This window comes from Rhamphochromis longiceps, linkage group LG4 (assembly GCF_057381845.1).
Source record: "Rhamphochromis longiceps isolate RC_006_pf linkage group LG4, R_longiceps_female_GT1.1, whole genome shotgun sequence".
Taxonomy (NCBI): Eukaryota; Metazoa; Chordata; class Actinopteri; order Cichliformes; family Cichlidae; genus Rhamphochromis; species Rhamphochromis longiceps.
This window is the reverse complement of record NC_140560.1, coordinates 33,152,798-33,178,545: the sequence shown is the minus strand read 5'-3', so window position 1 is coordinate 33,178,545 and position 25,748 is coordinate 33,152,798. Positions and strand designations below refer to the sequence as shown.

The window sequence follows — 25,748 nt, the reverse complement described above, 5'->3', positions numbered from 1 at the left end:
TTTTTTATATTTGTGCAACTTAGATTTACTTTTTTTAATTACTGCAAAATAAAATGTCTTTTCAAAATACTCTTATGCTGTATGAGGCCTCATTTTCTCTTTCTACAGATTATGTGTGTTTCTTTGTCAGTATTTGCTGCTTAAACTGTTTCCTGTAATAAGCTTTTGTGAGACCACGCCACTTGTACAAAGTAAAGAAACCTTGGTTCTCAGGAACCCACCACTCCCTCCCACCACTTCAGAGAAATGATAGGTTTGTGGTCTCTGGTTCCTCACTGACTGGAAAGCCAGTCGAGCTTTTATGTTGTCACTACTTGTGCAAGTGTGTCTGTAGACCATCGTCTCCTCCCCCTTGTGCTTGGTAAGCTGAAGACCGATAGAGCTATTAAAGCACTGTTTGTTTCCTCTCTGTTCTTTTAAAGACCACTGTCACTTCATACCACACCCCCTCACCCCACCCCCATGCCCTGCTTTTGTGACTCTTATACATTAAGCACTGGTATTCCTGCTAACTGCTGTCAGTTTCACAGTTGCACTGTGAACCATCAAGCTGAAGGTGAGTCTTTGCTTATGTGCTTACATCGATATGATCTTTTTCTTCACTGAATGTACGCAGCAATATGTGTATTTGTGTGTGTGGTGGTGGGGGGGGGGGGGGGTCATATCATTCTGCGTTCTGCAGCAGAAGTAATCGTGTGGTAGAGTTTAGTCATATTGCATCTTTGAAAGCAATGCATTTAAATGTTCAGCGAGTTGCTATGTGTAACTCAAGTCCATTGCAACACGGAGCTCGTTTAAGCGCAAAAAGTGCTAAACCACAGTCGTCATAGAAGGTTTGGAGACTCAAAAGCTCTTTAATGAGGAAAAAATACAATAATTCTGGTTATTAAAAAATCCAATGCAGTAAAAAAAAAGATCAAAGGGTAAGGAGGATGCCACAAGGTGGAAGAGCCACAACAGATAACGTCTGATCACGTCTGCAGTCTGACTGTGCAAAAGTCTTGGCCGACCCCTCTTTATAGTTTGCTGTGAAAATAATAAGTAGATGAAACTGAAGTACGTGCAGACATACATGGAAATGCAGTACTTAAGACAAAAACAGATGTTGCAATAAAAAAATATTCCTTAGGAGCTGGTGGGGTACAAGGACTGATTGAAAACCACTGTGAAAGCAACAAGTGTCCAAAGAAAACCTTTGAAAGACCTTCAGAAAGCCTGAAGAACTGTATATTTAGCTCCTTGTAAGTAGGTAAGTAACATTTTATTTGTATAGCACCTTTCAAAATAAAAATCACAAAGTGCTTCACAGAAAAGCTGAAATATAAAAGTAAAAATCAACCAAAAGCAAGTTTAAAAAGCTGAGTTTTAAGCTGTTTTTTAAATGAAACCACTGAGTCCACAGATCTCAGGCTCAAAGGAAGGGAGTTCCAGAGTCTGGGGGCCTCAGTTACAAACGCTCTATCGCCGTTCGTTTTCAGCCTCGTATGTTGGACAACCAGCAAGCCCTGATCACTTGACCTCAGGGACCTGCTGGGGATGTACGGATGTAAAAGATCTCTGATATAGGTTGGTGCAGGTCCATGCAGAGCCCTGAATGTCAAAGTCAATTTTACGGGGAGCCAGTGCAACTGGATCAGCAGAGGTGTAGCGTGAGAGTATTTAGAAGACTTGGTCAGAAGCTTTGCGGCAGCGTTCTGAACAACCTGCAGATGATCCACAGAGGCTTTACATGAACACGTGGACAAAGAATTACAATAATCCAAACGAGATGAGACAAATGCATGGATGACCATTTCTAGTTCTGAGCGTGATACAATGGGACTCAGCTTAGCAATATTTTTAAATGTTAAAAACTGGAGCGAACCAACAAATTAGCATGAGTGTCCAAAGTCAGAGCTGAGTCACCAAGGTTCAAGCTTAGGTTTTTTTGAACCAATAACCAGGGACCTCACCAGAAACCAATGAGGTATTGATAATTGTAAGCACAGAGGGACCGACAGACTGAAAGACATTTTTAAACAAAGATCCAGCTAAAATATCAAGAGAGCAGGAGGACGCTTTCATCGAATTAACTCATTTGAGCAGCTGAGATAAGGACGCAGGTAAGAATCTTTCTAAAAGAACAGGCCTAGGTGGAGTTGGGGCAGACAAGACAGACATTATGAACTTTTTCAACAAAGAAAGAAAGAAAATTTTCACAATCTTCATTCGAGGTAATTCGAAGTAATTGAAACAGCAGGTGGAGCAGGAGCAACAATATCACTAATGGTGTCAAAAAGTACCTTGGGGTTACCTCTGCTCGTTGATACTAGGTCTGAGAAATAGGCAGCCCGCGCATCACGAACTGAAGTGTTAAATGCAACTAAAAGGTCCTTTACGTGAAAGAGAGGAGTGTTTTCCTCCATAGTTGCTCAACTTTGCGGCAGGAACGCTTTAAACAGCAAATGTTGTCATTTATCCAGGGGGACGGCTTAGAAAGAGGAGCTAATCTGGTTTCACAGGACAAACATTGTCTAAAGTAGAGAGACAAGAGTTCTTAAAAAGATTTGTTAGTAAATCCACATCGTTATAATGAGGTAAAACTAACTTGAAAGCATCAGAAATTTAACAGAGGAATTTGTAATGCGAGAGCTAACCACATGACGAACAGGAGAGAGGGACAGAAAATATATAGAACGCTTAAGACTTTTACACAGTTCTCTATATTTTTGCAGGAGAATTTGCCCAGAACATCAAAAAAGTTTTGGGATAGAACATACTTGTGCCGATCAATGTTGTTCCATGTGTATTAAAAAAAAAACACGATAATAATAAAATCAGGATCGGCTCTTAGCAAACCTCAAGCAACACAACAATTAGTTTTTAAAAGTGTTATTTCAAAATAATCTTAGGCTGACTCCCAGTCAATTGTGAAGAAACATTTTAAAATGCTGGAAATGTTGGTTGGACTACTCACAAAACCCGAGAGGCCGACTAATATGAAAAGGGTTCTTTCATTCTCAGTTAGCTAAAGGAAACTTTCAGTGCTCTGAAATTTAACATCTTTGGAGCCAAAGTCAGATCTATATCCTTAGTTTTCTCTTAAAAGATCAAAAGTTTTATATTACCCCCCAAAATAACAACCCCCAAAAAACATCATAGCTGACCTTGTTACAAACGTACCAGCCTTATTTATATATTTAGTACTTTCTAAAACTAAATGCAAGTCGAAGTGTACTGAAATAAAACAATTGGTCCTTACTTAAATAGAGCTTTGAGGTACACCACAAAAAAGAAGTCTCAAAGCAAGATGTAATATAATCAGTCAGAAGTGAAACTGATCCACTTTGATGATAAGATTTTAAACCACAGGGCTCTGCAGACTACTAAAGCACCAGTAACATCCAGCAACATTAAAATAACGCTATCTTGTCTGAAGCCACCAAATATGCTTTATGTAGGAGAAAAACCTGACTGGAACTTTTCAACAACAAATGCTGTTGTAGTCCTAAGCTATAAAAAAAAATCAGCTTTGAAATACTTTAAAAAGGCCTTAGAGAAGTGACCGAATGCACAATTACACATCTGAAGAGGGCTCACGCATTATTATAGATGATAGATGTTTATCTTGACTGAAATATTGGGGATTAAACAGTGTACAAACAGGAGTCTCTGATTCAGGATTTTTAGAGAGACTGAAAGCTCTGGATTGATTCGGAGAGTTTCAGTCAAGGTTTCCCCAACTGCTGCTGTGACTCAGTGAGCGTAAAGAATAAATACTGCCTAGAGAGTGAGGAGGTTTGCAGTCTCAGAGTTCTTCTGGTTTAAAAATGGAAAACTCGATATCTTGTCAGTGTAGCTGTTCTTTTCTCTGCACTTGCATTTTAAGTTTAGTTAATTTTTCAAAAACGGAAGATGTAAGACAAATTTTTCATGCTCTGTCTTGAAAAATATTTCTTGAATTTATCATTAATTTGCATGTGCTGTTTTATTGCAGTTACATTGTTAGTGTTCATTTTCTTTAAGCGAAGATTTGATATCGTGTCAGGTCTCGTTTAGAATTTAAAAACTGGAAGGAACTCTTTGTGTACTAATAAACATACTTGTTTCTATTTAACTGAAAACCTTCATTTGTTTGTTTGTTTTTAGCGTCCACATCAGCAGCAACATGTTTCAGGTGAACATCTGGATCTGTGCTGGCCTCCTGCTGTCCCTCCCTCACTGCACGTTTCAGTCGTGCACAGAAGGGACACCGAAACAGTGCGCCGATGCAGAATTTGCTCCGGGCATCAATTTGGCCGGAGAAGGCTTCGACATCACCAAAATGGAACGTAAAGGGGCCTTCGTGCTCAACATGAATGTGTGGAAACGCAAAGATAAAACATGCATGCTGTGTACCAACCCTTATCTTGAGAACATAAAGCAAAAGCTACCCCTGACAGTGGTGGACTGGAGGGCAAAGCAGTCCTGCAGCGCCAAAGTTTCCACTAAACTTCACAAATCCAGCGAGTCTCTTGTCAGTTCCAGCGTCTCCTCTGTTGAAAACAACTGGAAGACCGATCTAGAAGTTGAAATAAATGACAAAAGTGGCTCTGTTATGCTGGCTGGTACCAATTCTAAACTGGCAGAGTACTCCATGGAGAAAACAAAGAGTGACAAATTCAGCTTCACTAGCCAGAGTGTGTCGTGTGAGTACTACAGGTAAGGAACTCCACCCTTTATGAAATAAATGCGATAGTGTCACACGCTTGTTTTATACTCTTTCTGTCTTTTCTCTCTGTGAACAAGCTACCGAGTGTCAAATACTCCAAAGCTGCACACAGAATTTCGGAAAGCAGTGAAAGATCTTCCCAAATATTACGCCCCAGAATTCAAACAACGATTTTACAAACTGATTGACAACTTCGGTACCCATTACATCACAAAGGTAAAGGAAAATATGTAAACACAGTATCTAATCAATAAAAGTTGGCATTGTAAAAGGAAGTAAACTTTTCTTTATATGTCTTTCATGTATCATCCCAGGTAAAGCTCGGAGGAAGTATTGACTCTGTGACCAGCATCAAGCAGTGTCAGGCCAGCCTGCAGGGACTCAGCTTGGAGGAGGTGGAGCTGTGTCTGGAAGCTGAGGCGTCTGCGAGCATTAAAGCTACAATAAAAGCCGAAACAAAACACTGCCAGAAAGCTTCAGAGAAGTTGGAAAATAAGAACTCTTTCTCCGACCTCTTCAATGACAGGTAGAGAACATTACACACTGATCAACAACAACATCAAAACGTCCTGTCCAATATTCCCCCCCATCAATGACTGATTGGATTGAGACAAGTAATGGGAAAGGCGGGAGCTCGAGTGAACACCTCCAGTGCTTTGTTTAGTCGTTCCTGAGGTTATGTGATGTTGCATTGTCCAGCTTGGCCAGGCTACTTTCAGTCACATTCATGTCTATTTTAAACTACATGATTTCACTTTACCTGAAATGTTTTATCTGTTTTCACCCTTTAACAACTCACGCTAATATTTTCAGCTAATATTTCGGCACATCTGTTTGAAATAGTCCCCTCTTTTGCAGGTTTACAGATATAAAAGGTGGGCATACCACAGACACAGACCTTCTCTTCTCTGCGGAAAAAAATCCAGCTGCCTACAAGGAATGGCTGGAAACCCTACCAAAAAATCCAGATATCATTTCATACTCCTTAAATTCCCTTCATGAGTTGCTTCCTGCCACAGCCAAAGCCCGGAAAAACCTGCGCTCTGCCATTAGCCATTACATCCTGGAGAAAGGCCTGTGGAGAAACTGCAGCGCTCGCTGTCAGGCTGGGATTAAGAGTGACTCGAGGGATTCCTGCGTCTGCCAGTGCCACAATGACCCCGCCGTGAACCAAGACTGCTGCCCAGCTCGTAAAGGTATGGCACGGGTCATCATAACAGTACAGCGGGCCACTGATCTGTGGGGGGACCATACCACAGCTACAGATGGCTATGTGAAGGTGCACTTTGCTGGAACAGTGGCTCAGCGTACTCCTGTCATTTATAACAACAACAACCCACACTGGGCCACTGTCATCGACCTGGGCACGCAGGATGTCTCATCAATTACCAAATTCAGATTTGAAGTCTGGGACGAGGACAGCAAGTGGGACGATGACCTGTTGGGAGAATGTGAGCCACTTTTGACTTCTGGAGTTACAACCGATCTCTGTCCTCTGCAGCACGGCCAGCTGTTCTACAAAGTGGAAGTGCAATGTGCTCCGAGTCTGACTGGAAAGTCATGCACGGAATATAAACCCACTCCTATTAATCCAAGTCTGAAAAAGCTGTATGTGTCACGCAACACTCATCCTATTCCACCGGCCATCCTGTCAAAAATGGGCGTGTTTGTGGACAAATCAAGCTCATGGAAAAACCAGAGTTTTGCTCGCAAGAGCTTCACGTATGGCATAAAATAACACGCACTTACGAATTTGGTAAGACTTAAAAGGGAAGATTATTTCTACCTGGGCCAAAGGGGGTGATGTATTGATTTGTTTGGTTATTTATCTGTTTGTCTGTTTTTCAGGACTGAAAACAGATCTCAGGATTCACTTGAAAACCTAACCAGAAGAGACTCGGCTTCGACGTGAAGGATTCGTTCTTTGCTTTCATCTTGCAATTTCTAGACTATACCTTATCCGTCACTAATATTTCTCCATATAGGATCATTTGTGCAATGTTTTAATGTTCAAGATGTCAGAAAACTGGATTAATATATTCAAATACATTTAATAAATATTTTGTGTTTGTTTATGGATGTATGCATTGTATTCCCTAAAGCCAGTTAGATATGAAGACATTATGTGGCCATGTCTGTTGTAGATCATATAAAAGTTTCTGCTAATCCGGCTCAACCTTAATTTATAATGTTATTATCCCTCATTAATTATGATTTTACCTACATCGTTAGCAAAATGAATTTTACTGCATTCATTTTGAAGCAGTTTATGTGTCAGTTCAAGTATTTGCACAATGTTCCAATATACCATATGTGTTTTATTCTCACTATAAATGGAGCTTTATTATGCACAATAAACATATAATATCTGAACACTTTGTTCTTGTCGATATTTCACCCTGCTTTTGGTGGTAGTGTTTACTTTTTCTTTGGCAATGTCACCTAACTCGAAAAGGGAAGTGGTAAAACTTCCTGTGTGCGGATGAGGTTTCATTGTGTCTATTAAAGAGCACACTATCGCACATAAAATGTTTTGACTCAGAAGCTTCTATTTAGCGTCACTGGGTGATATAATTTATTGGATTAAAACAGAACAAATCATTATTCCAAAACAAAGGGACATATTTCTTACATTTCACATCCATTTATGTTTATCAATCACCACCAAGCCTTTTTAGCACTGCCAGGAACAAACCCGTGGGTGCTGCAGGTTTGAGAGGAGGGAGACAAGCAGACAGACATCTGGTTTACAGATGTCCGTTCACAGAGAAGGACAAGGTGGATGAGAAGAATGAAACAAAAGACATACAGACATGACAACATAACAAAGTAGAGTAAATCACACAGAAAAGCTCTGCAACCTCATTGGACTGAACACTTTATGGTAATGATCCACTTGAAGAGGTCAACGTCGTGGGAATTAGCCTGGTTAGACACAGACACAGAGGAAAAGGGGAGAGCACAAAGATCATTAATACGGAAGAGAATCATTAATCACACAAAAAATGTGTGAAAAATGTACAAAACAAGCCCATCCTATGTCTAATTTTCACATTCAAACCCACATAAACCTACATATTCAATAACGATAATTAATAATGACTCAATCACAAACATAAACATATGTGTACAGATTTATTTATTCATGCTTTTATACCATTTTATACTTTCTTTATTAAAACTTCTTTTCTTGTACATAGAATACAAGTTTACGAATAGTTATACAGTTTTCTTTGCACTGAATGGAGCAGCATTTGCTTTTGTCTTAATGACAATTAAATATTCTGATTCTGATACTAATAAAGGGAATTATTGTGCCCATTTCCCGTAAGGTTATTATTGGACTCTATTAGAGTAGCTTTGCATAATTCACAGTTCGAAATAATCCTTATGTATCTTGTGCTTTACCTTGGTGCTCATCCACTGTCTAAGAGCTAAAGTTTTCACCCATCACCTTTGTACAGTTACAAACTAAGCAGGTTCAGCTTTTGTTGCACAGCTGTTCTTTTTCACATGCAACACCCAGAAATAAACATTATACACTCTCGAATACGGCTTATGGTTTAGCTTTCTGGGTAAACATGCAAGAGGTGACACACGTGATGGTGGCAGCGAGGCTTGGGTAATAGGACAATAGGACAGCATACTGTAGCTCAGGAGGACCAAAGTATTCTTGGGTAAGATACTGAACCCCAAGTTCAGATGTGTTTATTGGAGAGTGAATGTGTGTGAGTGCTAGATAGAAGGCATTCACAAGACGTAGAAGAAAAGTGGTGATTCGCCTCTGTCTCAGTATAGTTCAGAGCAGCAGTGTATGTTTGAAAACAGCAGAAGAAGCAGTTTTAGTCACCTCCACCTTAAAGGCCACCGTCCACTTAAGCCAATTTATATATTATTGGCTGCCAGTGGCAGAAAGAAAATCTAGATAGCAAGCAGATGGGCTCGTTTTCCTGTCTGGTTTGTCAGTTAGCCACAGGTATGGCATTAGAAAGACTGGTCTGTCAATCTATTATTGTTCAGTGAGCAGACCTTTTGTGAAGAGGTACCTAAACCAGCCTTTCTATCTGAGTGTAACCATTTTTTTTCACACCCTAAGACTAAGTGAGTAGTATTTGGTAGCTTAATTTCAGGGTGTGAAATAAACTAAATGAACTAAATATATATCTCTAAGAGAAAAAGTCAGACAAAGGGACACTAACTATAGTCAAACGTGTGACAACTCAAGCGACCTAATGCAGACTGAAGATCTCAACAAAGTTGTTGTTATCTCTCAGTTGCCAAAGGACATGATAGCATATGCCAGGACGAGAAGGCGCTCCTCTCGCTTTAAGCCAACTGTAGCTGACAACCCCTCATAAACAGCAGATTTGCGTCTGAGATGACAATACTGGGAATATCCACTCTCTGACATCACACAGATCAAAGAGTAGAAAACAATTCTCACAAACCAGTGGGAAACCTGAGGTTTTGACTCACGGGTCATACACTGACTTCACTATTTGACCATGTTTAATACAACCATCTGTCACTGTAACAGTAAATATATACGGAGACCCGCAGGGGACATGGGAGAAAAAAAAATTAAGACGGACTTTTGCGAGATCTCGCAAAACTTTTGCGAGATCTCGCAAAACAAACTCGGGATCTCGCAAAACTTTTGCGAGATCTCGCAAAAGTTTTAGCCGCATTCTTCGGCCTTCGACCTCCCGTTAGCTTCGAGCTAACGGGAGGTCGAGACCTACTACAGCCGGGAGGAACACCGCTTTCCCGGCACATCGTGCCTCGACCTCCCGGTCGGCTTCGAGCCGGCGTCCGAAGAATGCGGCTAAAACTTTTGCGAGATCCCGAGTTTGTTTCGTGAGATCTCGCAAAAGTTTTGTGAGATCCCAAGTTTGTTTTGCGAGATCTCGCAAAAGTCCATCTTAATTTTTTTCCTCCCATGTCCCCTGCGGGGCTCCGTAAATATATGACAGAAAACAAGAAAAAGTGTATTAACTCCACTTTATTAGTTAACCAGACCTTCGTGCACTATTTCTCACCTTTGTATCCGTTACCCAGGGCAGCATTCACTCGATCATATTTGCCAGTCTGCTCTCCTGTTAAGCAATCGGCACAGGTCAGTGTTACAAATTCACTAAAAACGAAACTGTTACATTGAGACAAAGAAATCTAACAGCTATGTGTTAAACCTGGCAAAAAAAAGTAGCATTAGAGGACTTAGCTATCACACTATGCAGGTCACATACCTTTCCTAAAGAGGGATATAATGCATAATACATGCAGCTGCACTTTCAGTGTGCAAGCTACTTAAGTAAAAAGAATAACAGTGAATAAGGTTTTTTTTAAACTGCATCACATTTGTGTTGCTATTCTTATTTAAAAAGAATCCAAGTAAAGGACACTAATATTTTGACTCCTGCAAAATCACGTGATTATTATATATGAAGGCATTTTTCAGCACAGTAACATCTGTTGTATGCTGTCTGTTGTGCTGCGATATTGTGCAAAACGACATGACTAATAAGGTAACCAGAAGCAGCAGTAGTGGTAGCTCATCACAAATGAGGAAGTGTCGGTGGTTTTCTTACCCAAAGCATCTTGAGCTGGCCCTAGCTGTGCACCGAACCCTAATAAAACACACACAACAGAAATTACACCTTTAAGGCCAGGACTTGGGACGTACGTATCTGCAAACATGCCAGGAGTACACTCTGAGAATTTAGGAGTACACTGGAAGTACTTTGAGAGAAAGAGTGCATTAAATTGAACCTGCTTGTTGAGCTCCATATCCTGCACCAGGGCCTGAAACAGCACAGAAAAAGGGCAACAATAAAGAGTCAATATCAGGCAGGATCACATAGAAACAGCCCTGCAGCTTATCTGCACTCACAATGCTTCTGATGAGTTTTATTTTTCACTATCTCTGAGGCTTTTGACCTCATTGGTACTGAACTAGAAAAAAAGAAAACCAAAACGACACAGTTTATCTGGCCGCATGGTAACTTTCCACTTTAGAGTTTCTCACACTTTTTTTCTCACCATATTTTGCAGATTTAGCACCTTCAGCTCCAAGACCAAGCTGCTGTGCAGCATACGGATAGCCGCCATCACCTGTGGGCAATGAAAGAAATTGGTTAAATGTGACTATTTAGCAGTTCACTGAGCTTTAATACTGTGATAAACTGACAGGATGTGAGAAAAAGAGAAAATTGTAAGCCTTGTTGATTTATTTGTTTATATACTTTATACTAACAAGTATACCAAGGCTGGGGCTAGGCCAGTTTCATTTTGGTTGCGTGATCATTGTTTATGCAGCATTTCAAGGCCCCTCAAACAAAGATGATGTCCCAATAACCTGCATGACTGGATTTTTCACTTTATAAATTTATAGTGAAGTGAAAAGCGTCCTCATATAACAAGATGCAAAATGACTCAAAGACAAAAGGGGAAGCCTACGATCTTCATATATGAACAGACTTTCTATGATTATTGAGTTATTTCCTATTACTATACTCATACTTCCAGTTTACAGCAGTTACCCAGTCATTCATCTTAATTAAAACACTGCTGCAGCTGCTGCCCTAACAGTTGAGACCATTCAGATAAAGGCTTATTCGCTCTAGACTTTGATAAGGTAATCAATACCTTTCCCATGTCTGTACAAAGCAACTGAAGCCAGCAGCAGTACCACTGGACTGTAATTTTAAAAAAAAAGCCTAATTTGAAAGCAGAAAATTCAACAGTTTTGAACTCTACATCTAAATCATCCCCTCATGCCCAGATCAAGAAATGTAAAGTACAATGTAAAAAAAAAAAGAAAGATAATTTAAATGAATTTATCAAATAAATTTTACAGAATTTTACTATTATTCTTAAATACATAAAATATCAATAAAAAATTGTTTGTGAAACATTAATGTTATGTCAAATGTAAAATAACATGAAAAAATGGTGAGTAATCGTGATTTTTACTGCAGGCTGACTGCTGTAGTATTGTCTGCTTGGCTGTAGAACAACTTTACCAAAATTTAAAATTTTACGTGCTTGTCTTACAACTCAGACATGCAAAATTTATTGAGACTTAGAGAGTTTTTCCTTCCCATTGATGCCGTGTGCTTGCTCAAAGGGGGATCATGTGCTTATTGGGGTATATTTCTAACAATGTAGGGTCTTTAACGTGTAATATATAGGTATTTGAGATAGCTGTGGCACATTTGGGTGATATAAAATGCAATAAAATTGAATGAATGAATTCAAGTTCAGTGTATGGTCACTTTGATTGACAGGTGGATATCATGATAGCTGGCTGTAGCAGTTAGCTGCATGCTGAGCCTCATATCTGCTAACAGGATTGTTTTCTTGAAGTAATTTTATTAGATTTCGCTTTTAAAATGTATAACTTGCAGAATTAATTATATTGGTCCAATAAGTCTGTGGTCATGGTCATTTCTAGCATTTTATTAGCCTGTTATTTAGCACTAATAAACAGATACCTGCCTGTGTGCTTATTGTAAGCTATGCTTGCTAGCATAAGCATATAACCTAGCTTCTGGCCCCAAAACGCCAAAATGGGGACGATGCTAATGTTGAGACTTCAAAATGGGTTCAGAAAACAATGGGTGGCTACATCTATTTCCCTCTTTTATCTACAGTCTATGATTTTTTTTTTTCTTTAGTCTGCAGGACTCAGAATAAGCCACATTCATCTACTTGTAATAAAGTCACTAAGTCTGTGTTACATTACATTTTCCTGTTATTTTGTACCATTTGACAAGAAAAAACCTCTTTAGTGCAGGACAAAAATGTCTCTATATAGACAATATCCTGAAAGTGTTTAGTGTAGCGTGAAAGGACATACAATATCTTCCCATGATGTGATGTACTGATCTGAAAAAGTGTAACACTACCTGTTAATAGCATGGTGAAGCTTTTATGATGTGCAAAAGTTTGATATAATATACAATGTTGTGTGGCGCAGGTATTTTGCAATGATTATTGTTGCAGCTATGATATCAAGCTCATGTATCTACTACCTTCCAGTCCAGCAGGAAGCACTGGGGCATTACCATAAGGAGCCTGACCAGCTCCTCCTCCTGCAGGGGGAAGAAGAAAATCAAATGGTCAATCTGACTCATACATCGTCATTTCTCTCTCTTCACCCTTCGACCTCCATGATTAATCAGCAAGCTGTGCACTCTCCACCACTATAGTCTGAGTCACGTGTGGAAACCCACGCTGACAGTTGCCTGACTAATAGCATGACTGAAGGGCGAGGTGCTGTCACCGTTGCTCACCATATTTGCCACCAGTTGATTCCAGGCCTGCCCCAAGTGCTCCTGAAAGAGGACGAGAGGGCTTTTTGAGTCAAGACTTCACACGTCGCAGAAAGCACATGTAGGCATCACTCCTTGCTGGTAAATGCAAGGCTTATGTTCCATGCAGGGTGTTTACTGGTTTGAAATTAAATTCAAACAGATTTGGAGGAGAACAGATGCTTTATATTCTATAACCAAATGCTTTTGAGCCCTTCTGTTTACTTCTGTTGGTTTATGTGAGAGAGTTTCCTTAAATCTCCTACCATAGCCCCCCTGGACCTGTCCAGCATAGCCTCCAGGACTGAGGGCTGAAAAAAGACAAACATAAACACACAGGTCAAACATTCTTGTGTCATTAATCGATTCAACCGATTAACTAGTTGTTAGTTTTAAAAGCATCTACGGGAGCAGGAGGGCAGAAACCACCAGATTTAACTGGTCAGCTTCAATAAATCAGAGACAATAGCTACACCCAGTGGATAAAAAAAATCACACTGAGCATATTAGAGGAAGCCGTTTCTATTGACATCTACTTTGTCAAGCTATCCAGTATCATGGGTTAAGCCTCTAAAGGTTAGTGCCATCACTCCTCACGGGTTTTTTAAGCAGGTTATCGCTCCTCAGAACTGTTACCTTCACTCTTCCCTGCTTTTTTCTCAGCACCATCGGCTAACTCTGCAGGATAAGCAAGGTCTGAAACATAGTACTAATTAGCACTAATTATGTTGTATATGTCGAGAGCTAGACTGACTTTCACAACACATTTTGCTCCAGTAATATTCAGGCTTCACTCACCAGCTCCATAGCCATCACCATTCCCGTAACCTGTTGAGAGGAGAAATGTAGAAGCACTTAAAAGATTGCAGTTATACATGAAAGAGAGGGGAAAAAATTCAAGTCTGTGATCGTGCTAGACAAAGCTTTTGCAAAACTGCCTCAGCCTACAGTGAAACACAAAAGTAACGCCAACAAAGAAAAAGTCCATCTTGACTGAATATCAACAGCTTTGATGCAGGCTGTCTTTGACACCAAGCAGAGTGACGAATGATTCTCTGCCAGTGCATGATGTATACTTCTCTAACTTGCTGAACTTACCCAGGCCGTTCCCTGCCACAGCACCAAGATATCCTGTTGCTCCATCACCATAACCTGTAATAAAACACATTCACTGTTTACTTAATGGGATGATGAGTATGATGTATAGATTTAAGTCTCTATATAGATTTACATGACTGAAGTTTACCTAAATATAAGTCTTTTTTCTTGCATGTAAAAAAGAACAACTGTATATTAACAGGAGAGTTTAAAGATGGCTGACACGTTGATTGTTTTACTTGTTTTTGTCTCTTACTTATTAATCATTCATCTGAAAGGAAACCTCTGGTGTGACCTTGAACGTAAGGTAGAGATTTTTTTCTTTACCTCCTCACATACAACTGATAAGCAAATGATTGGTTTACAAGGCAAAGTAGGAGTTATGTTGTCTGGCTTTGAGGCCTTACCTCCATTCACTTCTTTAAAAACAAAATTCGAGTAGGCAAATTACTTCGTATTTTCTTATCAAGCATATCCTCAAGTCTTTTCTGACAAGCTTCTACATCTGCACAGGACCCCGGGGTCTGTGGGAGAGACCCATGAATAGGCCTCCATTTCTTTGCCATGAGTTTAACTGACAGCCTCTGTTTAAATTAAAGGCAGTAGCCAAACAGCTTAGCACACAGACTGAGAAACACCTGATTATTAAGATAGTCTGGAAATTTACTGGCTAGTCTGGTGAGACAACAGCCTGTTTGGGGGCATGTCCGTGAGATCATTGTCAGTGGCTAGTTGTTTGCATGTCAGCAAATGCACGTTTTCTTTTGTTTTATACATGAACTATTTACCTGCATATAACCAAAGACTGTGCAACTGTGACTGGCCAACAGAATTTGGTGTGAAAACAGACTATAAACCAGACCAGAAAGCTTCCACCAGAAATGTTTTTCCTTGCCTACATGTGTTCCATGCATACAAGGATAGGGCCACACCTCTTGATCTTTGAATAAATGTCACCACATCTCTATTGACTCAGTAACTACAGTGGTCCAAACCTCCTCTGGAATGAAGAGCGACACAAAAACTGTGTGCCGGGATCTTCGTGTCCTGGGTGTCTATGGCTGAGCAGCTCCTGTAGGTGTAACGGGTAAGCTGGCCTAGTAATTTGGTTCAGATAGTGTAACTGTGACCCAAAGGTGCTTTCAAATTGCATCCAAATTATTATCTAGCAGGCCAAGAAAGCATCCTGCTAAAAGTTTTAAACTGTTCAGTGAAGCCTGGGGAAATGATGCCGACAGAGACCAAATAAATATGTTACAGCCTTACCAGTCGACTTTCCTGCAACACCTTGGGGATAACCACCCTGCCCAAGTGCAGCAGCAGCTAAAATGTAAAAAAATTTTTTAGATGAACAGGATGAAACACAGAATATGAGATGCAAAACATAATTTCTTATCTCCAAGCAAAGAAAAGACAAAATAAGGAAAATTTACATGCATACCTCCAAGTTTTCCAGCTGCTCCACCCAAATACGCTCCCTGTCCCAACCCTGCTGGCAACACATCGGAAGTCTTTACCAAAGTTGTAAACCTACCTCTCCATCTGCTAAAAACAGCAGCTAGTCTTCATGAATTATGTGTCATTGCCCAGCATTACCTGCTCCATAACCCAAAGCGCCCAGGCTTGCTCCCATGTAGTTTCCCGCTCCACCAGCATAACCTGAGGAGAAGGTAAACAAGCTCAGCAAAATCACCCGAGATTTACTTTAGGCTAAACGCACTTCACTTTTCCTTTCCTTACATAATAAAGACAGTTATGGAACGCTTTTTCAACCTCATCAGGCCATAAATGTCTTCATCTTTGTCAGACTTGTATTGGGAGATCCTCTCCACTGGACTGAGTCCTAAAAACCACAACGACCACCTAAAATCACTCCCTAAGTCACAGATACCCAGATGAAAGACTGAGGTATTTGGGATTTTTTATGTTTTACTATTGCTCCCAGCAAAACAAGTTATACATTCCTGGGTTCCAATCTGGATAAATATGAGTTTAGATATGATCTAATTTGATTAATAAAGACTCCAGCAATATTATTACACACAGACAGTAAACCACACACAAAACCCGGCTGTAAGAAGGAAGAATGTACATGTGACATATATTGTTTTAGAGTTAAATTTCATACAAAACGAGAAAACATAAAAACAAATGAACAACTCAAAGCTCCTCCCAGCACTCGATGTAGTATGATCAGAAGCCTGTTACCAAGAACAATGCAAATCTCTTACTGGAATGCACATTAGCATAAAAAACAGGCTGAAGCCACACTGGTTTCAGTTTTGTGTCGTGTAGCAGCTTCTGGATTTGAACATGGAAACTAAAATCTAATCAATGATCACTGCTCTCACCAGTGATTAAATCTTGAATTTCCCTCAGTGCAATGCCCAGATTGACTATTTTCAGTATCACTGGCAACTGCAGCCCAAGAGATCTAAGCTACTAAGATAACAAACAGCTGTTTACTATGGCTCAAGCGGTGTGCACTGCATGTGTTTTGACTTTCCTACAAAATGCAAAGATATCCAAACAGACTTGAAGGTGCATCAGAGCTGAAAGCCAAAATCACAAACCTTCACCAAACCGAGGTTAGAAGTCATGATTCAAGGTTTTCCAAGGTGATTGCTCCACTGCCTTGCAGCTTATATTTATCATGTTAATATGTAATTATTGTGTGTTATATATAACGCAGTCTAATTTGTTTATTTATTTTTTGGTTAATTTGCAAACTAAATATGAACATCTGAAAAAAACAACACTTTTAGTTGAGAAAAGGTTTTCTGGCCAAAGCTTGACTGCTTTCATGCAGGGTTTGACCATCATTAAATAGCATCGATAGTTTTTGGTTGCATACACTTGGCTACTTAATCATAACGCATTAAAATATTTAGGTGTAACTGGGGTGAAAACAGCTCAGTCGCTAGTTTTTCAGCATGAATTTTACATTTGGTCACATTAGAAGAGGGAAAACCTTTCAAAAGTGCCTCTTTTGTTTGACTAGTTCAACTTTTTTAAGCCAAAAAATTTGAACTTGGATTTTGGCAGAACTATACTGGCAATTAGAGTCACTAGTTTAAAAGACTGACTTGGTAAAGTGTTTTGTTTGACTAGTACAGCAAAAGTCTCAATGCCAACTAGCAGAGGAAACTAAAGTCTGTTTAAAAGCATAGACATCACACAAACAACAATCTGAAAGCCAGTCTCAGAAATATGAAATTGTTTCTCAAAAATCTCAAGAACGGACCACAGACAGACAGATATGAATCAAAAAAGACATTTAGATGGTGAAAAAGCTTTGCTCTTACTTGGAGTCTGGGCATTCCTCCCAGTCTGCCCTGGGATAGGGAGGGCTTTTGGCTTTTTGACATCATGTTCAGTTTGGGAATTCTGTTTAGCACTCTGATCATCTCCATTAAAGCCTGGAGCTTCCTGTCCATCTCCTCTATTAGAGGCACTGCCTACACTTAGGGTTCCACTAGTACCTGGGATCACTGCTCCATAGCGCCTTCCTCCTTTTGCTGGAAGGTTTGCAGTACTATATCTGCCATCTTGTACCGTAACAGTCCCACGGATTCTGATTCCATTTGCGTTTTCAGCTAAAAGTCCTTTGACGTGCTGCCTGTCTGCCACAGCAGAGAAATAATCTCTTATTCTCTGATCCAGTGGAGTCGCGTAAATACGTCTTCTTACATCCTCAGCTTCTGAAAAAGGTAGTCGAGAGGTTTTGTCTTTTTCTTTTTGTGACGTCGTGCTACCAAGATGTCTGAGTTCTTCACCAAGATGCGGCTGAGCCACTGAACTTTGACCCTTTTGAATTCCTGAACCTAAGCGATTGTTTTCTAGTAAATTAATAGGAGATCCACAGTTTTCCACTCGCTGATTTTCACGTTTGGATGAATCATAGTCTCGGGCACTCTGAGATGAATAAGAACCCAGACTTTGGATGTTGTCTTTATCAACAGGCAGTTGTCTTCTCGGACCTCCAGCTCCCAAAATGACTTCATGATTTGGGGCCAGCTTTCTTTTGGGTATTGCAGGGTGGTTACTTTGTCCTTGATCAGTAGGTGTTGTGTGTCCAAGACTCGATGACTGGACTGTTGAATCAAAGCTTTTGACCTCCTGCTTTCCAAACGAGTCTAGACCTCTGATTTTTTCTCGTTTAAGATCTTGAACAGCTTGACCCTGACTGGCCATCTCAGGTCCAACCAAATGTTCTGCAGACACACCTGGCAGAGAGATATCAGCATGCATTCACAACTTCATCTCACCTCAGAGACAACAGTGTTTCTTTGAGGTCCAGCAGCACACTGTAGCAGCAAACTTCAAGCCTTTCTTTGAAGTTTGTAATATAAATCGGAGCATCCACAGAAAAATCAGAACCAAACCAAGGATAGAATCAGTGGGAACTCAGACAGACTTACACATTCATTTAGAGTAATGACACCAGCACATAAAACATGACATGACAACACATTGCTTCCATCACAAATTGTTGAAATGTCAAAAAACACACCAGCGTTCAAGCACAAGACAAAAGGATATCCTGACTCGAGCAACATCTGTGTATGACACACAACAACAGAGCTGAGTGGGCATGAAAGCAGAAGCCTGCAGTCCACAGCAAAAGCAACTGAAATTTTTCTGATTCTTAAAGTGAGGTTTTACTCATAATATGTGTTTAAACTACAAGCATATTTACATTTACTATGAGCCAGAACCAGAGTCACCAAACAGTTTTAAAACATATCTCAAAGTGTGAGTGTGAGTAATTTCTTATTTTGCCTTTAAACCATGTGTGTGCAGCATAAGGAATAATATGGTGGGGGCTGGAGTGGTGGAGAGGAAGGAAGCCAATGTGGAAGTGTCTTAAAATTGCATTCTTTCTAATACCTGGCAGTGATGCTTCTGGTTGCATAAAAGCTTAGGGTTACAAAAACGTCTATGGGAAAATGGCCCTCACTCATTTGCTCCCTTGTTGACAAAAACATATATTTTAATTAGTAAATTCTTGCTGTTCTAACAACCACAAATGAGGACAAGTCATTGGCTAACAACATGTCAGCCACAAGTCATCAGCCAATGAGCATTCGGTGATCTCAGTCAGAGCTTTCTCAGGACATCTGGTTTCGAAACACTAGGCTGAAAGAGCCAGGAAGTCATGCAACATGCAGTCAAGATGAAACACCGATAGACACGATGAACTGTGCGCACAAAATAAAACAGACCAGCTTCAGATGATAGTAAAATAGATACAGATGATCTGTTTTCATGCACATAAAGACATGAAATCAACATCAATAGCAGTGAATCATAAGTCAGCAAAGATGAAGACAGACTGATTACACAGAAACACCACAGATTTTACACCTGCACGGGTGAAACCCATAAAGCAGATGTCACTGATAACAGCAGCATCGCAGGCCAGCGTATTACAGTTTAGGAGGGTTTTTTTTTTTTGCAAAGACACAATCTCTGCAAAGTGCTTGTGTCACAGATGTGGGCGTATTATTATTGTACTGGATAATGTATTAAGACAGCTTCTGAGAAACAATCTCTGCTGATCAGCTTGATAAGGCTGATGTTTATGCATGCCTCTGCATCAAGTCTGGCAACAGGCCTAAAACAGTTCAAAGCTAAAAGAACAGGACATCACATGAAACATAGTTCATCACTTACCTGGTCGTGCTCCAAGATAGCCAATGCCCCCTAAAGATCCATATCCTGGCAAGGAAACAAAAACAGCTCATCTTTAAATAAATCAGCACTGGGGTTACGTCACTGACATCCTGGGTTTCTCTCAATACTACAAGGACACATAATCCATTAGCTGAGATGCAGTCTGCCCCATATACCATGTCCACTGACAGGTTGACAGGGTCCAACTTATTGTGTTTATTAAACCAATTTCTTTACTCTCATTTGTGCATACAGCACAAGGAAACAAAAGTGTTTACCTGGAAGTGTTCCCAAGCCAGCACCATAAGCTGAAAAGTCCCAAAAACACAGAGTTAATATTTCTTTACAAAGATCCCTGCAGCTGCTATCCAACCGTTTGTTAGATTCATCCTCATCCTTGCTGTGTAATATCTGTAAAAGGTGTGACATGAGTTGTAGCAGTTCAACCTTTCACAAAACTGGTTGCATCTTAGCCTTCTTGGTTTTCTGCCAGGATTTGCATGCAATACAGGCTGCCAAGATTTCTGCTGCTAGGTGTGAGCACAACTAAAAATAACCCCAATCTTGCACCAGACCACACTGGGAGGCTTAATATCTTAAGTACTGAGAAAATAATTGGTCGCATTGTTAATATGATAATTATGATGAATCATAAGAGTAAAAAAATGTATAAGGTAATTTGCAAATCAGAACAGTGAGGGTAAAGTTTCAACAACCTTGACATATGTAACACATTTAAGCAGCACACATAGTTATTTATTTCGAGTAATAAATAACGACCAATAACAAAAACACAAAGTAAAGTAAATGGCTCCCTAAAGAAGAAGATATATAAATAGGGCCTATTAAGTCTTTCTTTATATATCAGTCTTACCACGTTTTCCTCCCTGGCCCAATCCCAGTCCCAGTCCGTTTGTGAGCCCAGCCCCCAGCCCCATTCCTGGGCCCAGACTGGCACCTAAAGCCACAGGGAAAATTTATCATACATTTTTAATAAACTATTATTTATTTCATGAACTAGACTGACCACATCCAAGAGAAAAGAATGAAAAAGTATGCTGTGAGGGTTTGAGTGTGTACCATAGGCTCCCTGGTTTCCATATCCACCTTGCATCAGACCAGCTCTTCCTCCTAATCCAAGAGATCTGTAGCCTCCTGAGGGCACAATGAAAATAATACATATACAGAATATAGTTAAAGTTATAGTTAAAGAATATAGTTTTTAAACCAGGTGCATCAACAGAATCTTTCTGTGCATAGTAAATCCCAAGTAATATCATGGTCAAAAACATCTTTAAAAACTGTGTGATGGATCCCTTTTAAACAGGAGAAATTGTTTTTGCATGTTTGATTTTCTCACCAGCACCAAGCTGGGCTGCAGGATAACGTCCAACTGAAATATTTAACAAAGTAAAAGTTTAAATATCCCCCCTGTATGGTTAAAGAGACATAAGAGGCAGAAAATCAAGCAGATTAAACCTACTTCCAGTCTTCATTGCTTTGTTGCCATATCGGCTACCCAGTGCTCCAAGGGCACCAGTAACTGAGAGGAAACAGAAAAATTATTTTACACTTTGCTTTTTTTTAAATATTACTTTAGCTATTACAGTTTTGACCAAAATAATTGCCATTAAGATTTTTACCATAATTTAGCAGCCCTAGTCACTCATAGAGTTAATGCCCATCGAAGGAATAGACTACAATATGTACATTTGTGCATCCAAAGACACAAATCAGCCAGAACATTGCTAATGTATGCTGTATGAAAGACTTACCTCCAGGTTTCACGCCGCCGATTCCCACACCTCAATAAAACAAAACAAAAAAAGACACAAAACCGGGAAACAGTTAAAGGCACATAAGAAAATTTCAGAGTTTAAGGAAACAGTGTATTTAACCTGTTATTTTTTATCTAAATGGATAGTTTCGCCCTTTGTAACAGAGTAGTATAAATTTTTTATAACTTACCCAACACATAGGGGGGTGGCTTCCAGCGATAGGCCTTAGTGCCTCTAATTTGAGTCACTGAACTCCATCATGTTTACACTGTTGGTGCCTTTTGCAGCATTTTTAATGGATTTATCTGACAAATATTACAACCTGTGCTGTGGTACAGACTCTCCGAGAAATTTTGACAATTTTTTTGCCAGTTTTGACAATTTTTTTTGTGCTAAATTATTATTTGTCTGTTGTTTAGGACTAATTAGCATAAAAATGTGTACATGGATTGCAGCAATACTGATGATTTAAGACATTTGGAGTTCAAAATCACAGAATGATGTCACAGTGGCTGTCCATCTTTTATATACAGTGTGTGTGTGTGTGTGTGTGTGTGTGTGTGTGTGTGTGTGTGTGTGTGTGTGTGTGTGTGTGTGTGTGTGTGTGTGTGTGTGTGTTTAAATTAATTAAACATTGAAATAACTTAAAAACAATTTGAAAACGTATAAATACCTCTGGCTGGAAGCACTCTCCCCCAGGAAACACTTTGAGGTTTAACCCCTGAAACATTAAAAAAATTTGAACAGTTTTTCACCATCACCATGGTTACAGCCTGTCAAACACCAAACAGTGTAATGATAACAATACTGTTGTGTTAGTCAATGAATCTGTGATTTATAGTTAATTATACTTATATTTCTAATGAATCTAACTTATAATAAAAGTGAGTGAAGATGGTGAGAGTCTGTAGCCACATATGTACCAAAAACAAAAAGAACAACTACAAAATGTTTTATCGAGAGGATATAAATGTTTCACCTACAAATATCAGGATATCTACTGGGATATTTTCGCCTCGCTATTTTCACTTTATGCAACTGATTAAAAAATGCAGATAAGGAAAATATGATATGCATAACTGTAAAATACATATTTGTTTCACAGATTTACTGCATAAACTTTTTTCAAAGGACATTAGAGGTCCTTCAACAAAAGCATTATTTGTTTTGTTTTTTATTTAAATTTTGAATTTTAGGCCAACACTATCACTGTGTAGGAGACTCAAAAGATGACCTTAAAACTGTGGGAATTACAGTTTAGATGTCAGTTGAGGATTACATCAGTAGTGGAACCTGATTGGACTAAAGGTGCGAGACAGACAGATATCCACTGATGCGACCAGAGCACGAGATCAGATACAGCGCCAGTGTGGAGCCTGTTAGTTCTTCTCACAGTTGGATGTGACATTTTGCCTGCTTATGCCACCTTTTCATTGCATCCTTTGAATCAGTGAAATTAGATCATATAAACCAAAGCAACTTGGCGATTACTCTGCTGTTGGAGCCCAGAGTCCATACAGTCCTCCCCTCAGTCTCAAAGAGATGAGATCTAACAAGTGAGTGAGAGGGACTCACTAAAGATGCTGATTCATCGGGACTTTAACTTGGACCAAAATATGATATGATCTAATTCATTTGTCAGCTAAAGATACAATTCATCTTGACGCTAGACAAAATGAATTCAATTTTGACTAAATAAAAAAGCTTTTTTGTGCAGCATTTCTTTAGATCATGTTAAATATCAACATAAATTATTTTTCTTCCAACTAAATTTAGTAACTTCTTTACATTAAGTTGGATTATGCCAGTTAGACTTATATTAATCTTTGTGCAATTCCAATTCCAATGTTTTTAAAGCAGCAAACACAATAATTAAAACATGAATGAATACTTTTGTTTTAAAGCTCATGGATCTAAACCATTACAAATGTAAAAAAAAAAAAAAGGCCAAGAAAAATAGTTCATAAAACTTTAGACTTTGTCCCGTGAGTTTCTTACCGCCTTGCAGAGTTTGCTGAGCCAACCAGAGAACCAGCGAAGTCTGGAGCAGAGCTCGAGCCAGCATGATGGAGGAGGCACTGTGCAAAAACCAGCAGCACTTAAAGAGAAGAAAGAGATGTACAGAAAGACAAATACAAGTCTGGTACTTAAAGCACCGCAGCCTCTTTTATATGCTTTTATACACTCCCACTGGCAAGTCCTGCCCTCTGAAAACACACATCAGTCTGAATGGGCAAAGCCAAAGACCCATTTCGCTCCATTTCCTTTAGGTGAGAATGCAGACACACACACACACACACACACACACACACACACACACACACACACAACCATTTTAATGAGTGATAATCAAATCTACTGTTTTCACTGTTAACACATATAAGGAGCCAAAGATTCAGTAATCTCTTATACATTCACACTTATAATGCAAAGTGTAATGAAATGCACTGTGGTGCAATGCTAAAAGCTTGTTGTCATAGTCTTTGTAAATATTCATGGCTCTACTCTTATTATCCTAGTTTTTTTTTCTATTTTGTGGGGCTGAATATTGATTCTTGGATGTTTGATATCCTTAGTTATTGTTTTGCCGTTGCTATTTTTTCTGTGTTCCCTTGTGTCTGTATCTAAGTTTGTCTCTCTTTCAGTTGACTTAATATTTCACTTTGAAGCTTAGATGCTCATATGATTTTTGAGGGTTTTACTTCCCTCATTTGTTCTTTTGACACTTTATTTAGTGTCTGATTAAGTCCACTGGTTCTTTATTACCCCTTCCCTTCTTCTGTGTCTTGTGTTGTCCTTGTTTTCTCCTGCTGGCTCTCTGCGTTTCTGGATTTTTCCTATTTGCCCCCTAGATATGTTTTTCCTGCCAACATGGCAGTTACCTTTTTTTGTCTGTGTTTGTTTGTTTTTCTGCCGAACACCCTGAATAATATGAAAAATATGCAAATGCGTAATGTATAAGACAAGGCAAGCTAAAGATGCTGTACAAAGCAGAGTGGACAGAATTTGGCTCATTGAGCTGACAGGGGGTAAAGAAGAGCTTTGTTCTGTGTCTGTTGGCAATTCCCTGAACACATAGACTGTCATGGTTCTGCTTTCTTTATTGACATTTCAGGTGTTTCCAAATATCTCACGTATTTAAATACAGGCTGTCTGCTCCAGTGTCCATTCTATGTATAGTCTGTCTATCTGTGTACTCTATATTTTATTTATTTTTATATTAAGCCTTTATTTTGCATCTGCGGTTTTATCATATCAGCCTTTAAAATCTACTTTTTGTTTTTTAACCTGCCACTTTGTCCTTCATGTTGATCCTCTTTCCCAAATCCAGGATAACAAGGCTTCAGTCTATTGGTCCAGAGCAGTGGGATGCTTCATAATCTCACTATCTCCGGTTCTCCACCTTCTCCACCGATCTCCTGGGATCTAAGGTCCAGCAAACCGTCTCCCAAACCAGCTGCTGATGCTTTCTTTGTTTTACAAATTTGGATGCTTTTCTAAACAGCTCAGACAAAAGGCCACTGAAAAACACACAACAGTGTTTTCTCCATACCGACTCTCTTCAGTTCGAGGAACAACTATGAAAAAAGCTGATGACACACACACAAACTCAATTTCCCTGCTCACTAATGCAAATACAGCACCCATGCCCTGGAAAACATTTATATATGAAAGTGAAGACAGATGATTTGCAGATAATTATGACACATCTGAACTCCTTTTCCACATAAACTAAATAATGTTTAACAGCAGGCCGGTTTTTCCTGCTTTTTGTTAGTAGAACAAATACTGCACCTCCTAAACAGAGGGGGGAAAGGAGTATACAAAAAGAATCTGTTCGTATAAATTCAAATATCCCGGTTAAAAAAGGAACTTGGAAATTGCAGACTTAATACATGACGACATTATTATATTTGTGTGCACAAGGTACTGCTGTGTCTCCAGTAGTCTCAAACCTCAATTAAAATGTAATTTTAAGAACTTTTCTACAGGGGAGCATTGTAATCTCTTAAAACAGGCTGTCAGCTGCCATCTCTGGGACAACATAGACAGCAGTGTGTGCCACTACAGTCTGTTGAGACTGGGCACAAGAAGCATTAACCCATGGCAATATCAATGCCAAGCTCAGGATCATATAGAGTGTGTGAGGTCCTGTGCATGAAAGCCATTTTTTTAATGTAATGTTTAAGTTTA

General features: G+C 39.4%; 2 protein-coding genes across 7 annotated transcripts; one reads left to right on the top strand and one right to left on the bottom strand.

The window, feature by feature from the left end:
- Positions 1-462: 462 nt before the first annotated feature.
- Positions 463-7,037, top strand: LOC146672117 (perforin-1-like). 3 transcript variants are annotated; one of them, XM_085405289.1, is made up of 7 exons: positions 463-556; positions 1,130-1,241; positions 4,129-4,680; positions 4,768-4,906; positions 5,005-5,216; positions 5,549-6,446; positions 6,539-7,037. In XM_085405289.1, the coding sequence occupies exons 1-6, from the start codon at positions 463-465 to the stop codon at positions 6,426-6,428; spliced, it is 1,989 nt and encodes a 662-aa protein (XP_085261415.1). In that variant the 3' UTR covers positions 6,429-6,446; positions 6,539-7,037. The 3 variants fall into 3 exon arrangements, with proteins under 3 accessions (XP_085261415.1, XP_085261414.1, XP_085261413.1); XM_085405288.1 differs by lacking the exon at positions 1,130-1,241 and having other exon boundaries at positions 524-556; XM_085405287.1 differs by lacking the exon at positions 463-556 and having other exon boundaries at positions 1,128-1,249.
- A 213-nt stretch (positions 7,038-7,250) lies between these two features.
- LOC146672116 (uncharacterized) lies at positions 7,251-23,682 on the bottom strand. Of its 4 annotated transcripts, XM_085405282.1 has the most exons (24): positions 23,553-23,682; positions 22,228-22,275; positions 21,552-21,581; positions 21,260-21,319; positions 21,137-21,169; positions 20,857-20,931; positions 20,651-20,734; positions 20,055-20,084; positions 19,777-19,821; positions 17,406-18,326; positions 15,697-15,759; positions 15,542-15,589; positions 15,367-15,423; positions 14,101-14,154; positions 13,801-13,830; positions 13,639-13,698; positions 13,269-13,313; positions 12,985-13,026; positions 12,724-12,783; positions 10,730-10,801; positions 10,460-10,492; positions 10,279-10,317; positions 9,730-9,786; positions 7,251-7,615 (listed from the first exon to the last, which is right to left on the bottom strand). In XM_085405282.1, the coding sequence occupies exons 1-24, from the start codon at positions 23,617-23,619 to the stop codon at positions 7,611-7,613; spliced, it is 2,058 nt and encodes a 685-aa protein (XP_085261408.1). In that variant the 5' UTR covers positions 23,620-23,682; the 3' UTR covers positions 7,251-7,610. The 4 variants fall into 4 exon arrangements, with proteins under 4 accessions (XP_085261408.1, XP_085261410.1, XP_085261411.1 ...); XM_085405284.1 differs by lacking the exon at positions 13,639-13,698; XM_085405285.1 differs by lacking the exon at positions 17,406-18,326.
- Between the last annotated feature and the right edge of the window lie 2,066 nt (positions 23,683-25,748).

Coding starts and splice junctions, on each gene's coding strand:
- LOC146672117 (XM_085405289.1), top strand. CDS start 463: ATGCCCTGCTTTTGTGACTCTTATACATTAAGCACTGGTATTCCTGCT. Junction 557..1,129: donor TGTGAACCATCAAGCTGAAG/GTGAGTCTTTGC, acceptor AATATTCCTTAG/GAGCTGGTGGGGTACAAGGA. Junction 5,217..5,548: donor TCCGACCTCTTCAATGACAG/GTAGAGAACATT, acceptor CCTCTTTTGCAG/GTTTACAGATATAAAAGGTG.
- LOC146672116 (XM_085405282.1), bottom strand. CDS start 23,619: ATGCTGGCTCGAGCTCTGCTCCAGACTTCGCTGGTTCTCTGGTTGGCT. Junction 15,590..15,696: donor CGCTTTGGGTTATGGAGCAG/GTAATGCTGGGC, acceptor TGTTGCCAGCAG/GGTTGGGACAGGGAGCGTAT. Junction 12,784..12,984: donor ATCAACTGGTGGCAAATATG/GTGAGCAACGGT, acceptor TTCCCCCTGCAG/GAGGAGGAGCTGGTCAGGCT.